This window comes from Archocentrus centrarchus, unplaced genomic scaffold (assembly GCF_007364275.1).
Source record: "Archocentrus centrarchus isolate MPI-CPG fArcCen1 unplaced genomic scaffold, fArcCen1 scaffold_26_ctg1, whole genome shotgun sequence".
Classification (NCBI taxonomy): Eukaryota; Metazoa; Chordata; class Actinopteri; order Cichliformes; family Cichlidae; genus Archocentrus; species Archocentrus centrarchus.
In genome coordinates, this window is record NW_022060256.1 from 1986256 (window position 1) to 2008077 (window position 21822).

Consider the following 21822-nt stretch of genomic DNA (forward strand, 5'->3'; position numbering starts at 1 on the left):
AATCCCTCTCCCAGATGGCTCAAGAAGCATCTGTTTTGACACTGTCTGTTTTTTGCAATAAACTCTGAATATGCATCAAGACTTTGTCAGCGAGGTTTTTTTCTTCTAGAACACACCCATCAAAGATACAGCATAAGCAAAGACATTACACATAAAAGTGCATAGAAACATCGGAATCACTTCATGGCAGACGATCACTTTTTGGCACAACATCGGCACAAGTGCGTTGAACGGTTCAGTGTTTCACAAAGCCTTGCTTTGCCCAGGCAGGATTGAACCCCAACGCAGGACTCAAGAGACAAGTAACTTAGTTTTCACAGCTTTATTTGCTGACTTAACAACTCAGCGCACACAGAGGGAAATGACTGACAACAGCTAAGATGTCGAGGACACAACCAAGGACAAGAGGGGAAATGCAGACAATACAAACACATCAGGGTGAGGAGACAAGTGGGAACAGCTGGGAGGGGCAGATGCACAGAATGCTGCTAATGAGACAAGGGGAAGCAAAACTGAACACAACACACAGGGAACATAAGACTAGGAAAATAAAACAGGAAGTAAATAAACAGGACCATGACACTCTCCACCTATGCTTTGAATATATTTCCATCAGGCAGCTTAAATACTCTGTCAGTCTCAATTTCCTGCTCCACACATGTAGATACTGAGCAAGAGTTTAATCTCCGTGGCCACATGGTGGTGAAGTTGCTACACAGTGTAGTTATGGCATTTGTATACGCTGCAGGGTTGAGGGCAATGCTGTTGTCTGGCCACCTGTTGCTGATTTTGATGAAAGGGTTTGACCTCACTTTCCAAGAATCTGTCTTTACTTCAGTTGGTGTTGATTTGAATTCCACCAGAAAAGAGTTGAGTTGGGTCACAAAGTCCTCACAGTTGTCTTTGGGGTTGGGCAGGTGTTCTGTGGTCTGTGACCCAAAGCAATATTTACATTCAGCCCACACCCTCAAGCATTAGTACTGCGGTGATGCTGTCATCCAAACAAAAAAAAAAATATTTTCCCAATCCATTCACATGAGGAGACATTAATGTTAATGCAGTTGACCTGGAAGTGTCTTGTGTGAGCTGGGGAAGGTTGGTTGATGTTGAAGCTTGTTTTTCAGGATCAGAGTAGGGTGGAGATGAAGCTGTGGAATATTTAGCCAAATCATCCCCTTTATACAGGTCTGATGATACAGGTGTTCACCTGTGATGGGGAGGAGGTTGATCCAGGTTTGGGTCTCCCTGCTTTTAACGCACAGACATTTGATTAATATCATTTTTCATCCTGCATGTCAACACTTTCTCTCCAGTACAGTGTTTTATGAGGTAGTTGGATCGACTTTGTCCTCCCAACAGTGAATTTGGTTGTGGGATTCTCAATGAGTTCTCCTATTTCCATAATTCTGTCATAGAGGCTTTGTATATCAGGATCCTCCCATTGTCCCTTCCTGATATCCTCATCTGTGATTTGTATACTTGGAATACTTGGAGGTGTCCTTCTTTGAGCCCAGTACAACAGCACAGCTGAGTGGCTGCAGGTGTTATACAAGTGCTCTAGGCAGGGCATCTGACACTGTATTGTCAGTTTTCCATGGTGAAGGAGAACTCTTGGAGGAGAGCCCACCAGCGTATAAGGACTTTGAGTGCTCAGTAAGAGTAGATAAGTGCTATATAAGAACCATTTACTATATCAACCTTGTACTGGGTTTTTGAGTTTTAAAAATCCAGAAAAGGGAAGAATGGTCTGTCACAAGGGTGAAATGCCTCCCCTTTAGGTAATACCTCCATTTTTCTAGCCCATACCACAGTGACACACTCATACTCAGTGGTGGACAGTGATGGCATAGTTACCTTGAAAAAGTAATCCGATTACTGATTACTAAAAAGTAACTTAGTTACTTTACTGATTACTTAATTTTGAAAGTAACTAAGTTAGATTACAAGTTAATTTATTAGTTACATTCAACAGCTGCTGGTGTTGTGCCAAAAAGTGATTGTCTGCCAAAAAGTGATTCCGATGTTTCTGTGTGCTTTTATGCGTAATATCTTTGTTTATATTGGTAAATAGAGCACAGTCAACATGATTTATGAAGGGCTTATATATAAACTGATGAAATAACTTGTTTTGCAAGAATCTTTAGGAGTCTGTGTTTTTGTACCTTCATTATTATCAATCCAGTGTTTTTTGGCCACTTAAAATATCTTTATAGAACTTTGATGTTATATTTTTTGTTTAAAAATACATTTTAATATCAATATTTTCATTATTAATTAAATATTAATATTAAATTTTTTTTACCTTGATAAAAAATGAATAGGGCAGCATGGAGGCGTGGTGGTTAGCACTGGTGCCTCACTGCTAGAATGACATCTAGAAGGTCCTGGTTCGATTCCGCCTTGGCCCAGGCCTCTCTCTCGCCGTGTGGAGTTTCTATGTTCTCCTCGTGTCTGTGTGGGAACTCCAGTTTCCTCCCACAGTCCACAGACATGCAATTACTGGGGTTAGGTTAATTGGTCACTCTAAATTGCCCATAGGTGTGAATGTGAGTGGTTGTCTGTCTCTCTGTGTTAGCCCTGCGACAGGCTGGTGACCTGTACAGGGTGTACTCTGCCTCTCACCCTGTGTCAACTGTGATAGGCTCCAGCCCCCCATGATTCAAGAGAATTATATTTACCTAGAGCACTATAGATAATAAATGCATAGACTCCATATATTATATATTTATAACCAATGATCCTGTGGATCTGGTCGTCTTGTGCCGCTGGGCCTGCACAGAGGTGCCATGGTTGTATTGGCTGGTGTCCTTCCTGGGCTTTGGGTCTATTCACTGTCTCTTGGCTTGTGTGGTGCTGTGGGCTCCTCTTTCTGGGTGCCTGTGCTGCCTGCGTGGGACCGGGTTGTGCTCTCTGGCCTCGCACATGTCCATTGATTCTTGACCTTTGATGTAGGTTGCAGCCACTTGGGTTCTCATCTCCATCCTGTGTTGTGATGTTTGGACTCTGGTGATTCTGGTGACTTTGTTGAAAGTGGGGGGTGTCATCAACATCATCACACTGCCTGGTTTGGTTTCTTTGCTAATCGGAAAAAAAGCACTACAAATTGTGGAACCTTTTTAGAATAATTCCTCAACATCAACAAAGGATTCAGAGAATCTGGAGAAAGCTGTACACAAAGGACAAGGAAAATTGGAGGCCTGTGATCTTCAGTCCCTCAGGTGGCATTAAATTAAAAAGAGGCCCAATTCTGTCATGGAAATCACTGCATGTGCGCAGGAACACTTCCAGGAATCACTGGCCGTGAACACAGTTCACTGTGTCACGCACAGATGCAGGCTAGAGCTCCATAACGCAAAGAAGAAGCCACATACAAACATGATCCCAAACACTGCTGTCTTCTCTGGGTCACAGAACATAAACCAGCTAACCAAACAACCATACTGTGCTCTGGGCCAAAGCTCATTTAAAATGGACTGAGGCAAAGTGGATGTAGGAGGGCTGAGCAGCTAGAATCCTCTAGCAGACAAGAATGGGACAACACTCCTCTCCTCAGTTTCCAGGTGTTTATGGACTGCTGTTGAAAGAAGAGAGGATGCTCTACCCAGGGGTAAAGACGGCCCTGTACCAACTTCGTTCAATTTCAATTATTTTCAGTTTGCTGCCATCAAATTGAAAATAAGTGTGTATTTTTCTTAAAATGGGTTCTCAGTTTAAACAGTTGATATAAAAAAATAAAAATAAAATATAAGTTCATGAAATTTGCAAATCGTTGCATTGTTTTTATTTACATTTTACACAAGATCCCAACATTTCTAGACTTGTCAAACAAACAAAAACAACAAAACAAGACATACAGTGTTAAAATTATTAACTTTGTTTTGCCATTGCAAGGCAAATCCTCGTTTAGTGAACAAATATAAATGATGTTGGGGGAACTTAATAACTGAAAGAAGAGTTTTGCATACTGCTATTTAAGAAGCTAAACCGCTTAAGAAAAATTATAATAATGTAAGCTAAAATTAAAACAAAATATAGCCTCACACAGATCAAATTACGCCATAGACATGCAACTTGTGTCGCTGTTGATGTCTCTGTGTATCTCTTGTGCCAGCAGCGGAGTCTGAGTTCACCGTAGGACCGCACCCTACGTGTCCAGTCAAGCATTCCGCGCATGCGTCAACACGACATTTCCGGGTACGACATGAAATATATATAGGTTGGTGTACCACTCGGGAGTCGGTAGAATATACGAAACCAATGATTCCCATTTGTCCAGTAGTATCCTTCACCTATGGTGAGTATCGATAAAAATGTGATTATATGACAGTCAGCTTCAAAGAGTTTGATATCTGTACAGACGTGGAAACAGCAATAAAATAGTAACGTTAATGGATCGTCCTTGGACCGCTTATTTGAGCTGCTAACGGTTAGCTTTTCCTCCGCAGTGCCTGGCCGGCTTGGTGAAGATGCCAAAATGGCTACCGGCAATTACTTTGGATTTACCCACGGCGCTGCCGCCCAGTACAGGTGAGAGGACGGTGAATACTTGGCTCTTCTGGTTCCAGTATGCTGCATGTGTCTGTTTTAAAACTGTAGCAGCTTGGTTTATAAATGCTGTGCAAATATGTAAGGCTTGCTTCCATTGTTGGAGCTGGGGGAGGGGCCACTGCAGTTGGATGTTATCCGGAATTCCAACTGGGGATTAAACGACGTAAATAAATGTCAAAGACTGCGCTGGTTCACTGGCGAAGCTGAGCTGTCACAAATCAAGTGTAGCTTCAGTAGCACACAAGCGATTTCATGGGGTGGTCAGACACCAAATCACGGCAGTAACCATATGTATAACATCATTAGACTTTATTAGGAGGATGGAATTTATAACAGGTATTTAGTAGGACAAAGTAAACTGTGTAGCTGTAGTGTCATTGTATGAATACTCGTTAAGTAAGTTATTCAAGCCACTGTATGCGATCGGTCAGATCATACCAAAAATCTTTGTCCATGGTGTTCACAGGCCACCAAACAATAATCTAAAATATAAACCACTAATAGTATTTGAGGGAAAGTGCAGGAGTGTCTGCTTTGGCAGCTGTGTCTAATAGTTTGACACCTGACTAGTCCAGTTGGGTGTATTGCACCAAATAGAATTGGTCAGTTAGATACTTAACTTTTTGGCAATAATTGATACTTCATAGAGTTTATCCACTATGATGATGATGCTGTGTGGGTGTGTGGTGGTGACTGGCTGTGCAGTAGGACTGGGCGATATGTCAAATTTTTCAGAAATATCAATATATTTTCATACGAGATATAAGATGAGACAATATTGTTTATATCGATGTAGTCAGTGTTGCATTACAATCATACTTGTAGATCCACCAGTTCACTTTTCTCTTCTCCCAATTTGTCTTTGCACAACTTCACACTGTTTCACATCTCTCCCTCACGCAACTCACCCCTCCCTCACTGCTTCACCCACAAATCATGCAGGAAGCGACAGCATAGAGAAGTAAAGAGACACAAAGTTATTGAAGAGGAGCTGGTTAGTAAAAAGAAAAACAATGCTCAATTATTTGGAGGTGGCGGATTCAAAGTGTCAGATGAGCAGCAGAATAATGTACTCTTTAGAGAATGCCACAAACAAGTCCCGACAAAAGGTCAGAGCACTAATCTTTTCCACTATGCCTACTGATGCTAATGCTAATGGCCTCGTCACTAGCTAACTATTACAATAACTGCTGAAGTACTCAGCCTGGCGCGATGGCACCTAAGCAAGGTGCAGCACCAAGCGATCGACCACTGGCTGACTGAAGGATGGAACTTTGTTCATTCAGTCTGTTTACATGTTTTGTTATTTGCACAGAGTACTAGATGTACAGGAGTACACACAGTAGGAAGCACTTTGGTGAAGTCTACTTCACTGCAGACTGGCTTTTTAAAGAATAAGTCAGCCTTTTGCTATTTTTGCTCTCTATCTTTTCTGTTTATATTTTAATATCACAGCTGTGAGTCTTTTGTTATGGAAGAAAAAAGCATTAATTTATTTGAAGAGCATTGTCATTTAAATATGCCAATAGTTTTATTTTTGAGCAATTTCTCATGTACAGCTACAGTTGAAAGTTGAATACCTGTGTGACATTTGGGACGTGCAGCTTTGACTCAGAAGTGCCTTTTTGTTTATACCTTTTGGATGGAAAAATATTGCGATGTATATCGTCATTCAGCTAAAAAATATTGAGATACCGTTTTTGGTCCATATCGCCCAGCCCTAGTGTGCAGTCATGGCAGTCAGGCTGATGTCAGAACAAGGGAATAGGGACCTGTCCAAGTTCAACCGCTAACAACTTCGGTTAAATTGAACTGCTCTTTGGGAGGCCCAGGGCCATGTTCCAGGAAGCAGGTTTAGCTAAAAATTCGGGGTTTGTTAACCCTAACATGAGGGAAGCTGTTCCAGGAAGAGAGCTAATGTCAATTCTGAGTCAGTTACCATGGTAACAGACTCTGTGAACTTAACCTGCTCGCTGGCAGGTTTTATTCAACAAACGCTGAGTGTCTCTCTGACTCCTCCCCTCCATCTGCACCTGAACCCCCTGTCTGACATGCCAATTCATTTCCTTATTCGTAAAGTCGCTGTCAGAGCGTCAGAGGAGCGAACTCATTTGCGGACGTTTATGCTTCTACAAACATTGAAATCCCAGTTAGACATTAGTTCGTTATTTGTTGTACGTGACCTCAGCGCTTTTACAGTCGTTCACTCGTCAATAGGCTGTAAGGACGGAGACAGCGATTATGTGTCGGATTTATAATCAGCGCAGCTGTCAGACTGCCAGTCAGTTCCTCTGAAACATTTACTGCAGTTACTGTAGCATCACTGTTTACGTCACACTGATCTGGATGAAGTTTTAGGTGTAGAACGCACTGATCAGCGATCAATCATTGATCGTGCTGTAAAAGCTCACTGATGGGGAAAAATTTCTGGATCCTGGAGATGATGTGACTGAGTGAAGATAAGGCTGAAATGATTTTAAAACTTGAAAACTGAACTAAATGTATTTAAAGTGACTTAAATGTCAATAATTTTGAAAGGAATGATGTCTGAAATTCAGAGTATGAATCTCAACATTTTCCAATGAAAATCACCTAAATCAGTGATCATAGGCTCTATAACAGATCAGCAAACTGTGTCCAAGTCCACCTGCACAGCAGGAGGATCCAGGTTGATCAAGATTATGGGTTCAGACCGGATAAGGTCCAGATCGAGTTCAGGCTCCAGTTATTTCCCAGCTCATACATTCCAGATCCGCTGATAGTGGCTTAATTTTCATCAGAGCTTCCCCACACGATCTGCATTCTTTAATTTAAATGACTCATTTTCCTGAAACTGTACTGAAATATTTAAAACCCATAAAGCTGAGACATTTCTTATAACATGTTTGTGCTTATTGGTAAAACTTTACATTCATTACAGACTTGGAAAGCTGCCCTGCATGTTTTCAGCTAAATATGAAACTATGTCTGACCTCTGACATTTAACAGTAACTCGGTGAAACATCTCTGCTGTGGAGAGAGTTGTCATCTATCATTGAAGCTGATCTTAGATCACATTAGAAATGGTTAAACTGGAAACATTAAAGCAATTTTTCTCTAAATCCCATTACTCATTTTTATCCAGTACAGTGGTCCCTCGCTATATCATGGTTCACTTATTGCGACTTCACTGTATTGCGGATAAAAAAAAAAAAAAAATTACTGTTTTGCAGAGTTTTCACTATGTTGTGGGATTTTGCGGTATATAGGTACACTCCTGATCAAAATCTTAAGCCTAGTTAAAAAATTGCAAGAATTTGCATTTTGCACTATTGGATCTTAAGAAGGTTCTAAGTAGAGCTTCACAATGCTAAAAGAAGAAATCGGCACAAGAGACAAAACTTCTGAGCAGGGAATTTTTTGAAAACTGCGTTTACACTCAAACATGATTTTTTTTCAGCTGATCAAAAGTTTAAGACCATAGCCTTTAAAAGCCAAAAGCTGTGCAACAATTTGGATTCCATGTCATTTTCTGTCAAGTCTTTACACTGTCAAGACCTCCTGATGGCAAAAGTAAAAAAGCTCACTGAATTTGAATGTGGTTGGATTGTTGAGCTGCATAAGCAAGGCCTCTCACAACGTGCCATTGCTGCTGAGGTTGGATGCAGTAAAACAGTCATTTTGCATTTTTTTAAAGGATCCTGAGGGTTATGGAACAAAAAAGTCAAGTGGTAGAGCCAAAAAAATTTCACCAGCACTGAGCCGCAGGATCTGATTGGCTGTCCGTCAAGACACGGGACAATCCTGTACCCAAATTAAGGCCATTACTGGTGCTGACTGCAGCCTAATAACCATCAGACAGCATCTGCGCGGGAAGGGCTTCAGAAACAAAAAAACGTCTTCTTCAACGCCACAAAATTGCCCGTTTGGATTTTGCAAGGATGCACCAAACATGGGACATTGAAAGGTGGAAGAAAGTTGTCTCTGATGAGAAAAAAATTAACCTCGATGGTCCTGATGGCTTCCAACGTTATTGGCATGACAAGGAGATCCCACCTGAGATGTTTTCTCAGAGGGGGGGGGCATCATGATTTGGGGTGCGTTTTCCTTCAATGGAACAATGGAGCTTCAGGTTGTGCAGGGGCGTCAAACAGCAGCTGGCTTTGTGGAGATGTTGCAGCAGGCATCCCTCATGACTGAGGGCCCTCGTCTGTCTGGTAATGACTGGGTTTTTCAACAGGGCAATGCTGCAGTTCACAATGCCCGCCTGACAAAGGACTTCTTCCAGTAGAACAACATCACTCTTTTAGACCATCCTGCATGTTCCCCTGATCTAAATCCGATTGAGAACATTTGGGGATGGATGGCAAGGGAAGTTTACAAAAATGGACATCAGTTCCAGAGAGTGGATGCCCTTCATGAAGCCATCTTCAACACTTGGAGCAACATTCCCACTAGCCTCCTGGAAACCCATCAAGCATGCCTAAACGATTGTTTGAAGTGATCAACAAGAATGGTGGAGCTGTTTTGAGGGGGTTTTCGGGGTTTTTTGAGCTTTTGGTTTTAAACTTTTGATCAGCTGAAAAAATCATGTTTGAGTGTAAATGCAGTTTTCAGTAAATTCCCTGCTCAAAAGTTTTTGTCTCTTGCGCCGATTTCTTCTTTTAGCATTGTGAAGCTCTACTTAGAACTTTCTTAAGATCCACTAGTGCAAAATGCAAATTCTTGCAATTTTTTAACTGGGCTTAAGATTTTGATCAGGAGTGTATTTCCCAAAACGATGTTCATCACTCGGACGATGAAATAAATTCATTAAAGGTGTTTCTCGGGAGGTGCACTTCAGGTTACTTCATGGCCCAGACTCTGAAAAAATGGATATTTATAATACTCACTCTCAACAGGATTAAAAACTACATTTAGTTAGTGAGCTAACTGTAGCTAGCTAACTGTAGTCACCTAACTATATAGATAGCAATTTGTTCCGGTAGCTAACAGCTGAAATTCTCAGCCTGGAGTACCTCAGCTAAAACGTGTACATGTTAGTTGTTGTCCATGTTTCCATTTCCTTTCACTGTCAGCATCTTACTGATTTGTGTCAGTGTCTTTAGTGTTTTTGATGGCTTTCTTTTTCCTTGTCTCTGTGGCACACTCTATTCTTTTCCTCTCCTGTCTCTTCTGCTTCATAACTGTTATGTGGAAATATCAGGTTTGTTTTATTCACTAAATTTTAGAAGTTAGTGTTAAGGGAGTTCAGAGGGCAAAAATGGGTCCACCTTGCTATTGCTGGGTTGGACCCATTTTTGCCCTCTGAACACCCTCAATTCTTTGTGACAAAGTTTCAACAACGTGCTAATAATATTCCTTAGATTTATGGTCTGCATTGACGTTATAGCATCATGCAATTACTGGAGATTCGCCAGCTACCATCCATCCATCTTTTTCTGCCTATCCGGGCCCAGGTCATGAGGGCAGCAGCCTAATCAAAGAAACTCAGACCTCCTTTTCACCAATCACCTCCTGTGGCTTATCTGGGGAAATACCAAGGCATTCCCAGGCCAGCCAAGAGATATAATCTCTCCAGTGTGTACTGGGTCTGCCCCGGGGCCTCCTCCCGGTAGGACATGCCAGGAACACCTCACCCAGGAGGCATCCTAGTTAGATGCCTGAACCACCTGAACTGGGTCCTTTTTGATGTAGAGGAGTAGTGGCTATAAAAAAATATCTTGAATACCTGCATCCCTGTGGCTCCTCTGCAGACTCTGAAAGGGAAATGCCTACAAATGCATATTTAATGAAATTAACTGCAAGAATAACTGTCCACAGGCCAGATTTACTGATGCTCTGCACCATAGCAAAATGCTCTTGGCATTGAAATAGTTGTCTGGATTTAATGAAGGGCTGTAGTGTCAGTTTTATAACTGAAAGATGTGGACTCGGACATTTTGGTGGCTGGCCTTATTGCATGGGCATTTTTAGGCGTTTCCGTTTCATAGCACTAAACATTGGGGGGGGGTATTTAACAAATCATACAAAGGTGATTTACCAAGGTTTGCTATGTATAGTTTAATGCTAAATCTAATGCTGTTGCCATATATACTTTGGTTGTTTATACCTGTAAAGTGTTGGAAACACTGCAGTCTGAAAAAGATCTTTTAAAGGAAGACAAAACTTTCAGTGAGCCATTTTACATGTCTTTAGGTTGTGACTGTCTAGCTAACCTTGATATTTCCCTTTTGTCTTGCCCTCTCAGCCAGCAGCCAGCAGCCGGGGTAGCATACACTCATCCCACCACAGTGGCCAGTTACACGGTTCATCAAGCACCAGTGGCAGCACACACTGTGGCAGCAGCCTATGCCCCTGCTGCAGCCACAGTTGCAGTAGCTAGGCCTGCGCCTGTTGCCGTGGCAGCTGCTGCCACTGCTGCAGCTTATGGAGGGTACCAGCCAACGCATGCTGCCACTGATTATGGCTACCCTCAACGGCAGCCCGAAGTCCCTCCACCACCCCCTCCGGTCACCTCACAGAACTACCAGGTACCCTACAAAATATTTCTTTGAAGATTGAGACACAGATTACAAGACATTGTGTTTTTGCAATTGTGAGCACATTCTTTGTAGTCACCTTTTGATTTCCACCATTTCTGAGAAATATTGTGGCGTGCTGGATGTGCCGCTAATGAGAGCAGCACATACAGGTGTCATGTACAGACACTGACAAAATGGTACCCTAAGTTAAAGACAGAAAACCCCAAAATGGTCACCGAAAAACCTTGAAACTATCAAAAGTAATAATAAATTAAAATGAAAGCTGCAAGCAGTGATGAGAGGGCCCATGCACCCAGATGTATGCCAAGCTGTGGTGTGGTTGAGATGCGCTACGGTTTGTGGGTGCTATGGTCAGAAACATCACGGGGTCCTGTGAATGTTTTTAGCCCAGTAGACTACTTGGGTGTTGTCATTTGGCTACTGAACATCTCCAACACCGACTAGGTGGTGCGAGCAAGTGCTCACTAATAACATGTAAAGCTGCTGTGTGTAATGCCTGCACCCAACAATGAAAACTTTATGCTCACGGATAGTGATGGCAAAATGAGGCTTTTTGAAGCGCTGAACCGTTTTCTTACCATTGTATCAGAAATTGGTTCACTACTTGAATTTTCATTCAATACATTTGGGTGACATCTACTGGCAGCAGTGGCCAAATGAAGCCCTGCAAATGCAATGCACCTTTCAAAAGCCATGTTTACATTAGTACCTACTTAGCGAGGCTTGACTCAGCTCGGCACCCACTCAGTCAGGGTTCCAAGCAGTCTGAAAATGTGATGTGAAAGAACAGCATGCCACTGATTGGCCAGGGAGTGTCGTCACTAGTTGAGTCATGAGAGCGACTCCTTCACCAGAATCAACCGCACCATTTTAAAAACCCAACAGCAAGGCAGCTTCCTGCTAAAGCCTACTAAATCGGTGATGTCATTTGGATGCACTGGCACGTCTGTTCTGGTCCAGTATTCAGTTTTACTGAGTAAATATTATTACGTGAGAACCACTGGTATAAAGATCTTCAGTAGAAGATTGCATTCCCTCACACATTGATGGTATCATGTGGAGTCATTTGGAGTTGATTCTTTTCACACAGACACACTGAAATTTAAACTGAAACCAGGGAATAATTAACAATCTCTTAACCTCTGTCATTTTGCTTTGCAGGACTCTTATTCCTACGTCCGCTCAACAGCTCCAGCTGTAGCTTACGACAGTAAGCAGTATTACCAACAACCCACTGCCACAGCAGCTGTTGCTGCTGCACAGCCACAGCCCAGTGTGGCAGACACCTATTACCAGACAGGTATGCTAAATGCACACTTAACACTATTATATTTTTCAACCCCATTGCAACAAAATACACTGATTACCTCTTCTAAGGAGGTTAGATTTTTAGTAGTGTGTTGCATGTCATTCTCTCGGCAAACATGATAACTCAAAGATTTTGAATGAATTCTGATTGAAATTTTGTAGGGATGTAGAGTGGGGCCATGTTACATCCACCAAGGTCTTAAAGCTCAATTTAATGATTTATTGGTCAAAAGCTGACAAAAAGCCTTTATAACTTTAAAAATTGATTCTTCCAAGTATGGTGTGTATTGTAAACATATAGATGGGCACCATTGTAAAGATTTAAAATGTCACATTTGACCTCTGACCTCTTCTTCAAGATCAGTAGAATGATTTGAAGGACACAGTGATAATAAAGCTATATAGAGCTATTGAAAGTGTTTGTTTCTACCATTGTTGATACTGACAGTGTATAATATATGGGGGATTCTAAATATCATGTTACTTTGGATCTCTGAGTTCTTCAATGTCAAATTAGGTCAAACTTTGATAAAATGTCTTTTCTTTAGAATTATAATTAAAATTTTAATGCCTTTTTATTTGTATTGTAACATTTAGGGAAATTATGCTGGAATATGGGGATAGTTTGTATCCAAATATGTCACATTTGACCTCTCATCTTACTTTTACATTTCACACGTGCCTTTCTTGACAACAGCATATTGACTCCACATAAATAATCTTCTTTCTCTAATTCAGTTCCAAAATCCAATTAATTCCCAACGAACTTCAGTGTCACTGCAGTAGATTAACAACACCAACATGTGGTGCAGAACATCAGAACGCAGCGAATGTCTGACAAAAACAAACTGAACTCTTTGAAGGAATCAAAGCTCAAATCCAGCTGCATCCTGATGTTATCCATCGATGAAGCCGGTCGGAGCTGCTCAGAGAGCTAGCTTGGTTAGATGCTCGCTAATTAGACTTCAGCAGGGTCTCTGTACACAACCTAAGCAAGTGGCTGATGCCGTGTTCGCATTTATGCTTGTGTGAGCTGGATTATGTGTATTACCTTGTTATCGTGCTGGTGTTCCATATGTGGTGCCAGCTGGGACTTTTTCCACTCTTTGGGTTTCCGTAGCCGCCTTGTGCGTGCTTCTCAGGGCTATGAGTACGTAATGGAGGAAGTAGTAACAGAATTTAAAAACAAACTTAAGTAACAGACATGGGCAAGATTGCATCAATTAGAGGTTCTGAATGTCGGTTTTGATTTATTTTCAATTGCCCAGCCTGTAGCTTGCAGTATTTAGTAAGAATGGAGGGATGGATACACCAAAACTTGCTGCAGAACTTTACAATTTATACATACACTTAAAGCATGTGTATCCACTTCTGTGTTTTGTAGCCCCCAAATCAGTGTACAGCCAGGGGGTGACATCATACACCCAGAGTCAGCAGACTCGACAGGTGACTGTGATAAAGCCAGCTGCTCCCAGTCCAGCCTCTTCAACTTTCTCCATATACCCAGTGACCTCCACTGTCCAGCCTGTGGCTGCTGCAGCCTCTGTTGTCCCATCTTACTCACAAAGCCCAACATACAGCACAAATGCTGTCACCTACTCTGGTAAGTTTTGTCACTTAATATATTACAAAAATGCTGTTCCAGGATAAACTAGCAACTCTTTTTCATTGTAGTTTTCACTCTTAAGTGTAGTAGGGCAGTAAGTAACATGAAGATAAATGGTAATGTAGCTGGTCAGTGGAGATCTGGATAACAAATGAGTAGTTTAATATTGAACAGTTCATGGCCACAGCTGACTGGAAGATCTGTTTTTGACATGTATTTATTTTTAGCCGTATGAGACAGTGTTGATAAGAATGGTAAACAATGTTCCTGCTTAACATCACAATTTGATTCTATTCATAAAACCAGTATAGGACTTAAGATCCCTCAGCATAGATGTAGACTTTTAATCTTATTCTGTATCATGTTAAATTAAAATGGTGAACATGGTCACATTATGTAAATAAATGTTTTTCTGGGAACCTTTTGAAAAGGCCATAAAAAGGCAGCAGTAAGTCTTAATTGGAATATTTGGTTCATCTTTTCCAGGAACCTCATATTCTGGCTATGAAGCTGCAGTTTACTCAGCAGCCTCCAGTTACTACCAGCAGCAACAACAGCAGAAGCAGGCAGTGGCAGCTGTAGCAGCAACAGCAGCATGGACGGGGAACACCTTTACCAAGAAACCCCCATTTCAGAGTAAACAGCTTCGGCCCAAACAGCCGCCCAAACCCCCTCAGATCCACTATTGTGATGTCTGTAAGATCAGCTGTGCTGGCCCACAGGTGAGTTTTGCTAGCCCAAAATGGCACCATTAAGTGCATGAGCGCATGAAGCCATATGTTTAAATTCTAAGATATGTGTGCTAATTTAAAATGGTTTCTGTTTTCTGTACTTGTTTTCTTTGTTATGCCGAAGTGTTGGCCACTAAATATTTCAACAGTTCAAAAAAAATTGCCAAGTGCCTCAGACCCTGTTGGTCACTTAAAACTGGCATTGACAAAAAATATATATATATTTTTTAAGATTCTGACAGTTTCAGTTTATTGTTATTGCTGTTTTTATTTATTTATACATGGGTGTGTCTTTACTTAAAACCCTGGCCATTGTAGTGCTGGCCAGGGTTCATGCTGATCCATTTGATCCATTTCAGCCTCTCAGCCACTCTTTGCTGTTATTTCTTTTTAGTTTTGTGAATTTGTGAGAAATTACAAAATAAAAGCAACTTTGTTGCTTTAAAAAAAATTTTTTTTTTTTTAAAGTGATTTTTTTTTTTTAAGTTATATATGCATATATAAACAAAGTGAATGCAGCTTCTCAGTAAATGCGTTAGAACTGACATATTACCAGATTACCAGACTAAATAGAAGAACTCAACTGCTGCACTGCGGGAATGGACATCTCAACCGAACGTTATAAGATTACGAAGTAGCTGACAGCAATGTGCTCAATCAAAAGGACTATGACAGGGAGTGATTTGTTCATAAAGGCAAGTGTATGCTTGGACAAGCTGGGGCTGCAATGGGACAAACTGGCAGGTGTTCCAAACATTGGCTGTCCAAATCTGACAGGGAAACAATGTCAGACTTTTGTAGCAGATGCAAGATAATGTGAGAGAAATGAATCCAGTGCTGAAATTGGTATTTTTGCATTGTATTAAACACCAGGAGGTGTTGTGTAAGTCAGTATTAAAAATTAACCATGCTGATGTTGTAACTATATGATAGTTAGTTCATCAATAGTTAACTTCATCAGAGTAAGAGCTCCGAATCATACAGTTTGTGATACTTTTGGAGGAACATGTGACTAAATATGGTGACAGAGGCTACCACAAGCTGTCAGGTTGCTCAGCCTGGGTATAGTGCTAAAAAGCATGGTACCTGAGAGCCAGAAATTGAAAAGTTTCGTGAGAAGAAAGGCAAGGACATTGCAGAGCTCTCAGATGTGGAATGGATCTTAAATGTCATGTTGATGTGACTGCCCTTTGCATATCCATCTCAGACATTGAACCTGATATTGATGCATGTATTCAAGCCCAAAAAAGACTTGATTTCTCTCACTTAAGAAAAAAGAATGGGAATACTCCTGTGGAAGTTATTAAACTACAAGCAAAACAGCAACAGCACTTTGTTGTATAAAGTTAGGTCTTTGAAAATATGTTTTCATTTCAAAGGTACCTTTTTATTGTCAGAATAAAGTCAAACTTACATATACATACCTTTTATGGAGAGGCTGATACATTCATTTGTCTAATTTTTTTTTCCAGGGTTTTTTTCATTTATAATATAAAAAAATCGTACAACTGTGGAATCCTGCCATCATTTGCAAATTTCATTTCTATACATGGGGATTTTTGCATTTTATAATTTTTACATAACCTTTAATAATCTTTTTTCTGTAAATCACTTTACACATGTGCCTTCTGATTAGTTTCACACTTTTTGTTCATATGGTTGTTTTCTAACACTTATGACAATTTAAATCTACTGCAGACACAAGCCCACAGTTGCCAAACTGTTTAATGCATTATCTTTATTTTTCCTGTGAAAACAAAACTTATAGAAAGTCATACAGGCACTTTTAATGTTAACAATGTTTATGAACCTAGTTTGCACTTGGCAAGTTTGCACAGCAGTCTGGACTTCCCAAGGACAGGAGAATGCAGCACAGTCATTTTACAATTGGAACGCCAGCGTACTTAACTGTAGCTCAGCTCCAGAGTTTTTACTGCCTTTCCTCCTTTAATTTCATTGTGATTAACATTTACAATGAAAATTGCCCATAATATGCCAAATTACTAGAGTTTTTTAAAACATTGATGTAAAAAGTATTTTAAGCACTTTGGCAAAATGCTCAGGTATAAAAAAACAAAGACCATCAATGTGAAATAATTTGTAAAGAGTGCAGTAAAGACTGGACTGATTTGGTCCTCAGTCTACATTGGAGTGATATTAAGATCCATAAAAGATCCATAAAACCTGAAAGGTTTGATCACAATGGATGTGATTTCATGATGGGGGTTTTTTGTTGTTGTTGGTTTTAAGCTTTCCTGCGTCATGGCTAATCAGCATACCACAAAGCGCTACTGTTAAATGAAAAGTCACAGTTGTCTCTCTGAAGCATCATCAGCGTCTGAATTTTATACAGACTGCTTTTGACCTGGATACAGTCAACCAGGGAGGAGCAGTACATTAAAGTATAACACATGATATTTTGTGTCGCCAAATAGGTGACGCTCTAGTCACTGACTATATGCATATCAATGTGATCAGGTTGGAAGTCTTATCAAACCAGTGGTGTTTGGTGCAGATGTTGAGACATCTAAATGCACCATGGACGCATTATAGACACATCATAGATGAAAACTCAGTTTGGATAATAAATTAACCCAAATTCCTTAAGGCTTTGCTGCCCAAAATTGAGACGGCTCGGCTCCACCTAGAAGCGGTACCTGAAAATGTGAGAACTGATAGTTCATGTTCCCACAAGGTGGCGCTGTTTGTGGCCTTTAGATGACATGGTATCAAAATTGACCATGTCAAAAAAAACAGTGTTTCAGCTAGTGACTAATTACTGTCTCCCTCCAATTTTGACTGCTTAAGACTTACAAGGAGCACCTGGAAGGCCAGAAGCACAAGAAGAAGGAAGCGGCATTGAAGGTTTCCCAGAGCAGCAGCAGCAGCGGTAGTGGTGGAGGGGCACTGGCCCGCAATGCTCAAAACCAGCTCCGATGTGAACTTTGTGATGTTTCATGCACCGGTGCTGATGCCTATGCTGCCCATATACGTGGCGCCAAGCATCAAAAGGTAGAGACTATTGCATGCGTTATATTTTTATTTTGGTGTCAAAAATGCCTCTCTTCCAGAGATGTAGTACCAGTTCAAAACTAGAACCACTTTTGTGTGCAACGGGATTTTTGAGATGGTGCTTTCATGAGCAGCCATCAGAGATACTAGTTGGTTAAACTAAGTATTCGTATTTTAACTGGTGTACAGTACCAGTTAACTGTGGGTTCTAAGATGTTACACAGCCACAGAACCCCCCCTCTATGACAGGAAGTCAGAATTAAAGTAAAAAATAACAGTTGCACAGATTGGCTCAGTGCTGCAGTACATGTAGATTTATGTGTGAGCTGTCTTGGATTAAACATCCCATTTTACATTTCACTTAAAGCAGATTATTTTAAGAATTTTAATTTTAATAGCTGTGACTTAAAGTGTTCCACACATTTTAATAAGGAAAGAATGTGTTAAATTTCTTCTACCTGTGTTAAAATGATATGATTAAATCACTGGTCTCAAAGTTGGAACAAGTGATGTCAATGATTTGCAGAAGGTTCTGTCCACGATGATTTTGAGTACTCGGGCAAAACTGGCTCTACACCAGGATTGCTTCAAGTGGGGCAGTTGTCTGCTGTATATAGAATAAACAGAAAATGTCTCTCCATTAATTTATCTTTTCCAGGTTGTAAAGCTCCACACTAAACTTGGTAAGCCCATTCCATCTACTGAACCCAGTATGGTCACTCAGACGTCTTCCGCCACTACAGCTGCTACCAGCAAAACCACCTCAGCTACTTTCAGCAGTTCCAGTACCACCAGCTCGCCATGTGTGGCTACCTCTTCCTCTCCTGCTGCCAGCTCCTCCTACCTAAGGCCTATCAACCTGGTTAGCAGTGGCATGGCAGGTGTCAAGAACCCCCAAGCCAACAGCCTCTCTGCTGCCAATGCTGCCACAGTTGGGAAGAAAGTCAACACCCCCAAGATCAACTTTGTAGGTTAGTAAACACGTTTAGAGAGCAGGACTCTTCTCTCATTTGCTAATTTTCATGGAAAGTTGGAACAGGTTTGCAGAGGAAAACAATCCTTTTATTTTCGAAAAGCTGTTTATTGGGAAAACCAGCCATATAGTTTGCTTCTTTCGAATAAAAACTGATGTATAGTTGGGTGTGAAAATGTTGGGAGCAGTGACAGTTTTCATACTTTTTTGTTCTAAACACCACAGCAGTAGATCTGAAATTGAACAGTCAAGATTGTAACCCCTTTTATTCAAGGGGTTAAAATAAAACCTTGTATTAACCATTTAGGAAATGAATGGGCCATCTTGGCGGTGGCTGTGGCTCAGGAGGTAGGGCACATCATCTACTAATCAGAAGGTTAGTGGTTCGATCCCTGGCTGCTCCAGTTTGCATGCCAAAGTATCCTTGGGCAAGACTTGGTGACTTAGTGTCTTGCCCAAGGATGCCCCACGTTGCTCCTAATGCGTTCATCGGAGTGTGATTGTGTGTTTGAATGTTAGATAGAAAAAACTTAGATGTTGAAAGTGCTTGTATCAATGTGCGTGTGAATGGGTGAATGAGACATGCTATATAAAGTGCTTTGAGTGCTCACGTAGAGTAGACAAGCACTATATAAGAACCGTTCATGCTTTTCTTTTGCTTTTTTTCCTATGCCTACTTGCTAGAAGGAGGTGTGGATCTGTCTTTGTTCTTGTACATAAATACAGACACTTTGTTATGGTACTGCGGTGTTGACTGGTGGCATGATTTGTAACACGGCACCTGATTCCACCAGGATTGCAGCGTGCTCCACCAAACAAGAATGAAGGAGAGTCTCTGAGGAGAAAAAATTGCATTATTTTGATATTGATCATATTTGCACTGAATATTCAGTTGGGAATGGCTTGAAAAAAGGTGATGCTCTCTCTGCTAACTAAGGACAATGTGATAACCACACTGAGACCCTGTTTACATGACACTGTTTCAAAATGAAACCGCATAAGTCTTGATGCATTTCAGCCTCCTGTTTACACAAGAACGGAGTGATACTTTTTGGAAACGGGCTCTAGAGTGGAGTGTTTCTGAAACGCTCTGGCCTCCGTCTTCATGTAAATGGATGAAAATGATGCTTTTTGGAAACGGGGCCACTCACACATGCGCACTATGGTTGCGGCTCCTGATGAGTCAACCATAGTACGCATGTGTGAAAGCATGATGCAGCTGGTGCATTATTCCAGCAGAGGATGGAAGTTATCTGAGAAACATGCAGAAGCACATCAAACACCTCACAACAAGGTAGAATTATGTTGTATATAATTCTACCTTGTATAATTATATACAACATAATTCTACCTTGTTGTGAGGTAGAATTATGTTGTATATATCTGAGCTTATGTCTAGTAAGTAAATAATTGTTAGTATCCTCTGCCACAAAATAAAGCAGGAGGATATTGTTGGCTTAGCTTAATCATATGATCATATTGTGTTGTGTGATTGGGTATACCTATTTGACCATTGACTGAAATGGAGAAAGTGGGGATTTCCCATATCTAGCAACTGCCCTGGGTCAGTGAACAGCTGGCAGTAGCTAGATGGTGAGGAAACCCAAATTTCTAGGTAAAGAGCCAGTCTGTTTATAGTGGGTCTCAGTAGAACACGCACATCCAAAAATAAAAGGGTGCAGGAAAACAGAGAATCAGTCCACACACCAGAGCACACAGACCTTTAAAACGTGACCTTTCGGGCCAACATGCCCTTCTTCAGACTTAATGAAGTAATGCAATGCACATGTTTATATATCCGCCCACTCTTAAGGTGGTCATGTGGTTAGTCAATGCCCAAATAAGGAAAAAAAGGGAGGGAATCACACACAAAAACAATCAAGAATAGTCAAAATAAATTAGTAAATCTGAAAACATTAAAAAGACTATTTGTATAAAATCCTAACGTGTATTACAAACCGAAAAGGCCTTGGAAAGTTGAGATAAATAAAGAAATCTTATTAGAGGCCAATGACAAGGACAGATATATATAATTTTTCCAAGAAAAATGGAATGAAACACATAGACAATGAAATAGGAGTGGCAAGGGATAATGACCAAATATTAAAAAGAGAAAATTACAGAAAGGGTCTCAAATCAAATTCTTCATTAAGACCGACGGGAGATAAGGTGTTGAGGGTATATATCCAATATGCTTCTGTCTTAAGTAAGAGACAATTAATGTTGCCACCATACGGTCCACACACTTCTTCCATCGATGTTGCAGCACATGGATTCTCGTGGTATAGAAGCTGTCATCCTGACCCTCAAAAGTCCTCAACAGCACAGATGACCTCATCATGGGTCAGCTACTGCTTCCCAGCCAAGTGTTTTTTTTTCTTTTCTTTTTTCATGTTAGGGAACAGAAAATAGTCACATGTGCCAAATCAGGAGAATATGGAGGGTTCTCAACCAGCTCAAAGCCACAGTTGCACGCAGCAGCCATTGCAACCACAGACTTGTGTGCCAGGAGCATTGTCCTGGTGAAACAGGACCCCCTTCTTCAATTTGACCGGCCGTTTTTGACTTGTCTTTTACAGCTGACGAAGCAAAATGGAATAGTATTCTCCACTGATAGTATGGCCTTTTTGAAGGTAGTCAATGAACATGATGTCCTTTGCATCCCAGAAGACTGAGACCATCACCTTCCCTGCCGATGACACCACCTTGGCCTTCTTTGGTGTGGGACAAGATGGCTGTTTCCACTGCATGGACTGCCGTTTGGTCTCTGTCTCAAAGTGAACCCAACATTCATCTTGGGTGAGGAAATGTTCAAGAAAACCGGCTGAATTTGCTTCAAAAAGTACCAAGTTCACCTGCAACGTGACCAGCCTGGTGCACTTTTGTTCAGGCATCAAAAGTCGTGGCACCCACCGAGCGGAAACCTTAGACGTGCCAAGTTTGTTACGCAGAATGTTCTCAACTCGTTCATGGGAAATGCCTACATCATAGCAGTCTGATTAACAGTCTATGATCCATCACCATGTGGTGAACACTGTCAATGTTTTCTTGGGTGGTGGCTGTAGTAGGATGTCCTGACCTTGGGTCATCTTCAAGGCTCTCCCTACCACTCTTGAATTC

At 41.0% G+C, this 21822-nt stretch overlaps 1 protein-coding gene across 2 annotated transcripts in view; it reads left to right on the forward strand.

The window, feature by feature from the left end:
- The first annotated feature begins 4183 nt into the window (after positions 1–4183).
- The window catches only part of zfr (zinc finger RNA binding protein), a 44679-nt gene continuing 27040 nt past the window's right edge, over positions 4184–21822 (forward strand). For both annotated transcript variants that reach the window (XR_004019408.1, XM_030723461.1), the window contains exons 1-8: positions 4184–4294; positions 4446–4527; positions 10778–11060; positions 12234–12372; positions 13765–13983; positions 14473–14708; positions 17526–17729; positions 18388–18700. Coding sequence is in view for 1 of the 2 variants with exons in the window: in XM_030723461.1 (XP_030579321.1) it covers positions 4258–4294; positions 4446–4527; positions 10778–11060; positions 12234–12372; positions 13765–13983; positions 14473–14708; positions 17526–17729; positions 18388–18700 (1513 nt within the window). In the remaining variant the exon portion in view is untranslated. The remainder of the gene's footprint in view (positions 4295–4445; positions 4528–10777; positions 11061–12233; positions 12373–13764; positions 13984–14472; positions 14709–17525; positions 17730–18387; positions 18701–21822) is intronic.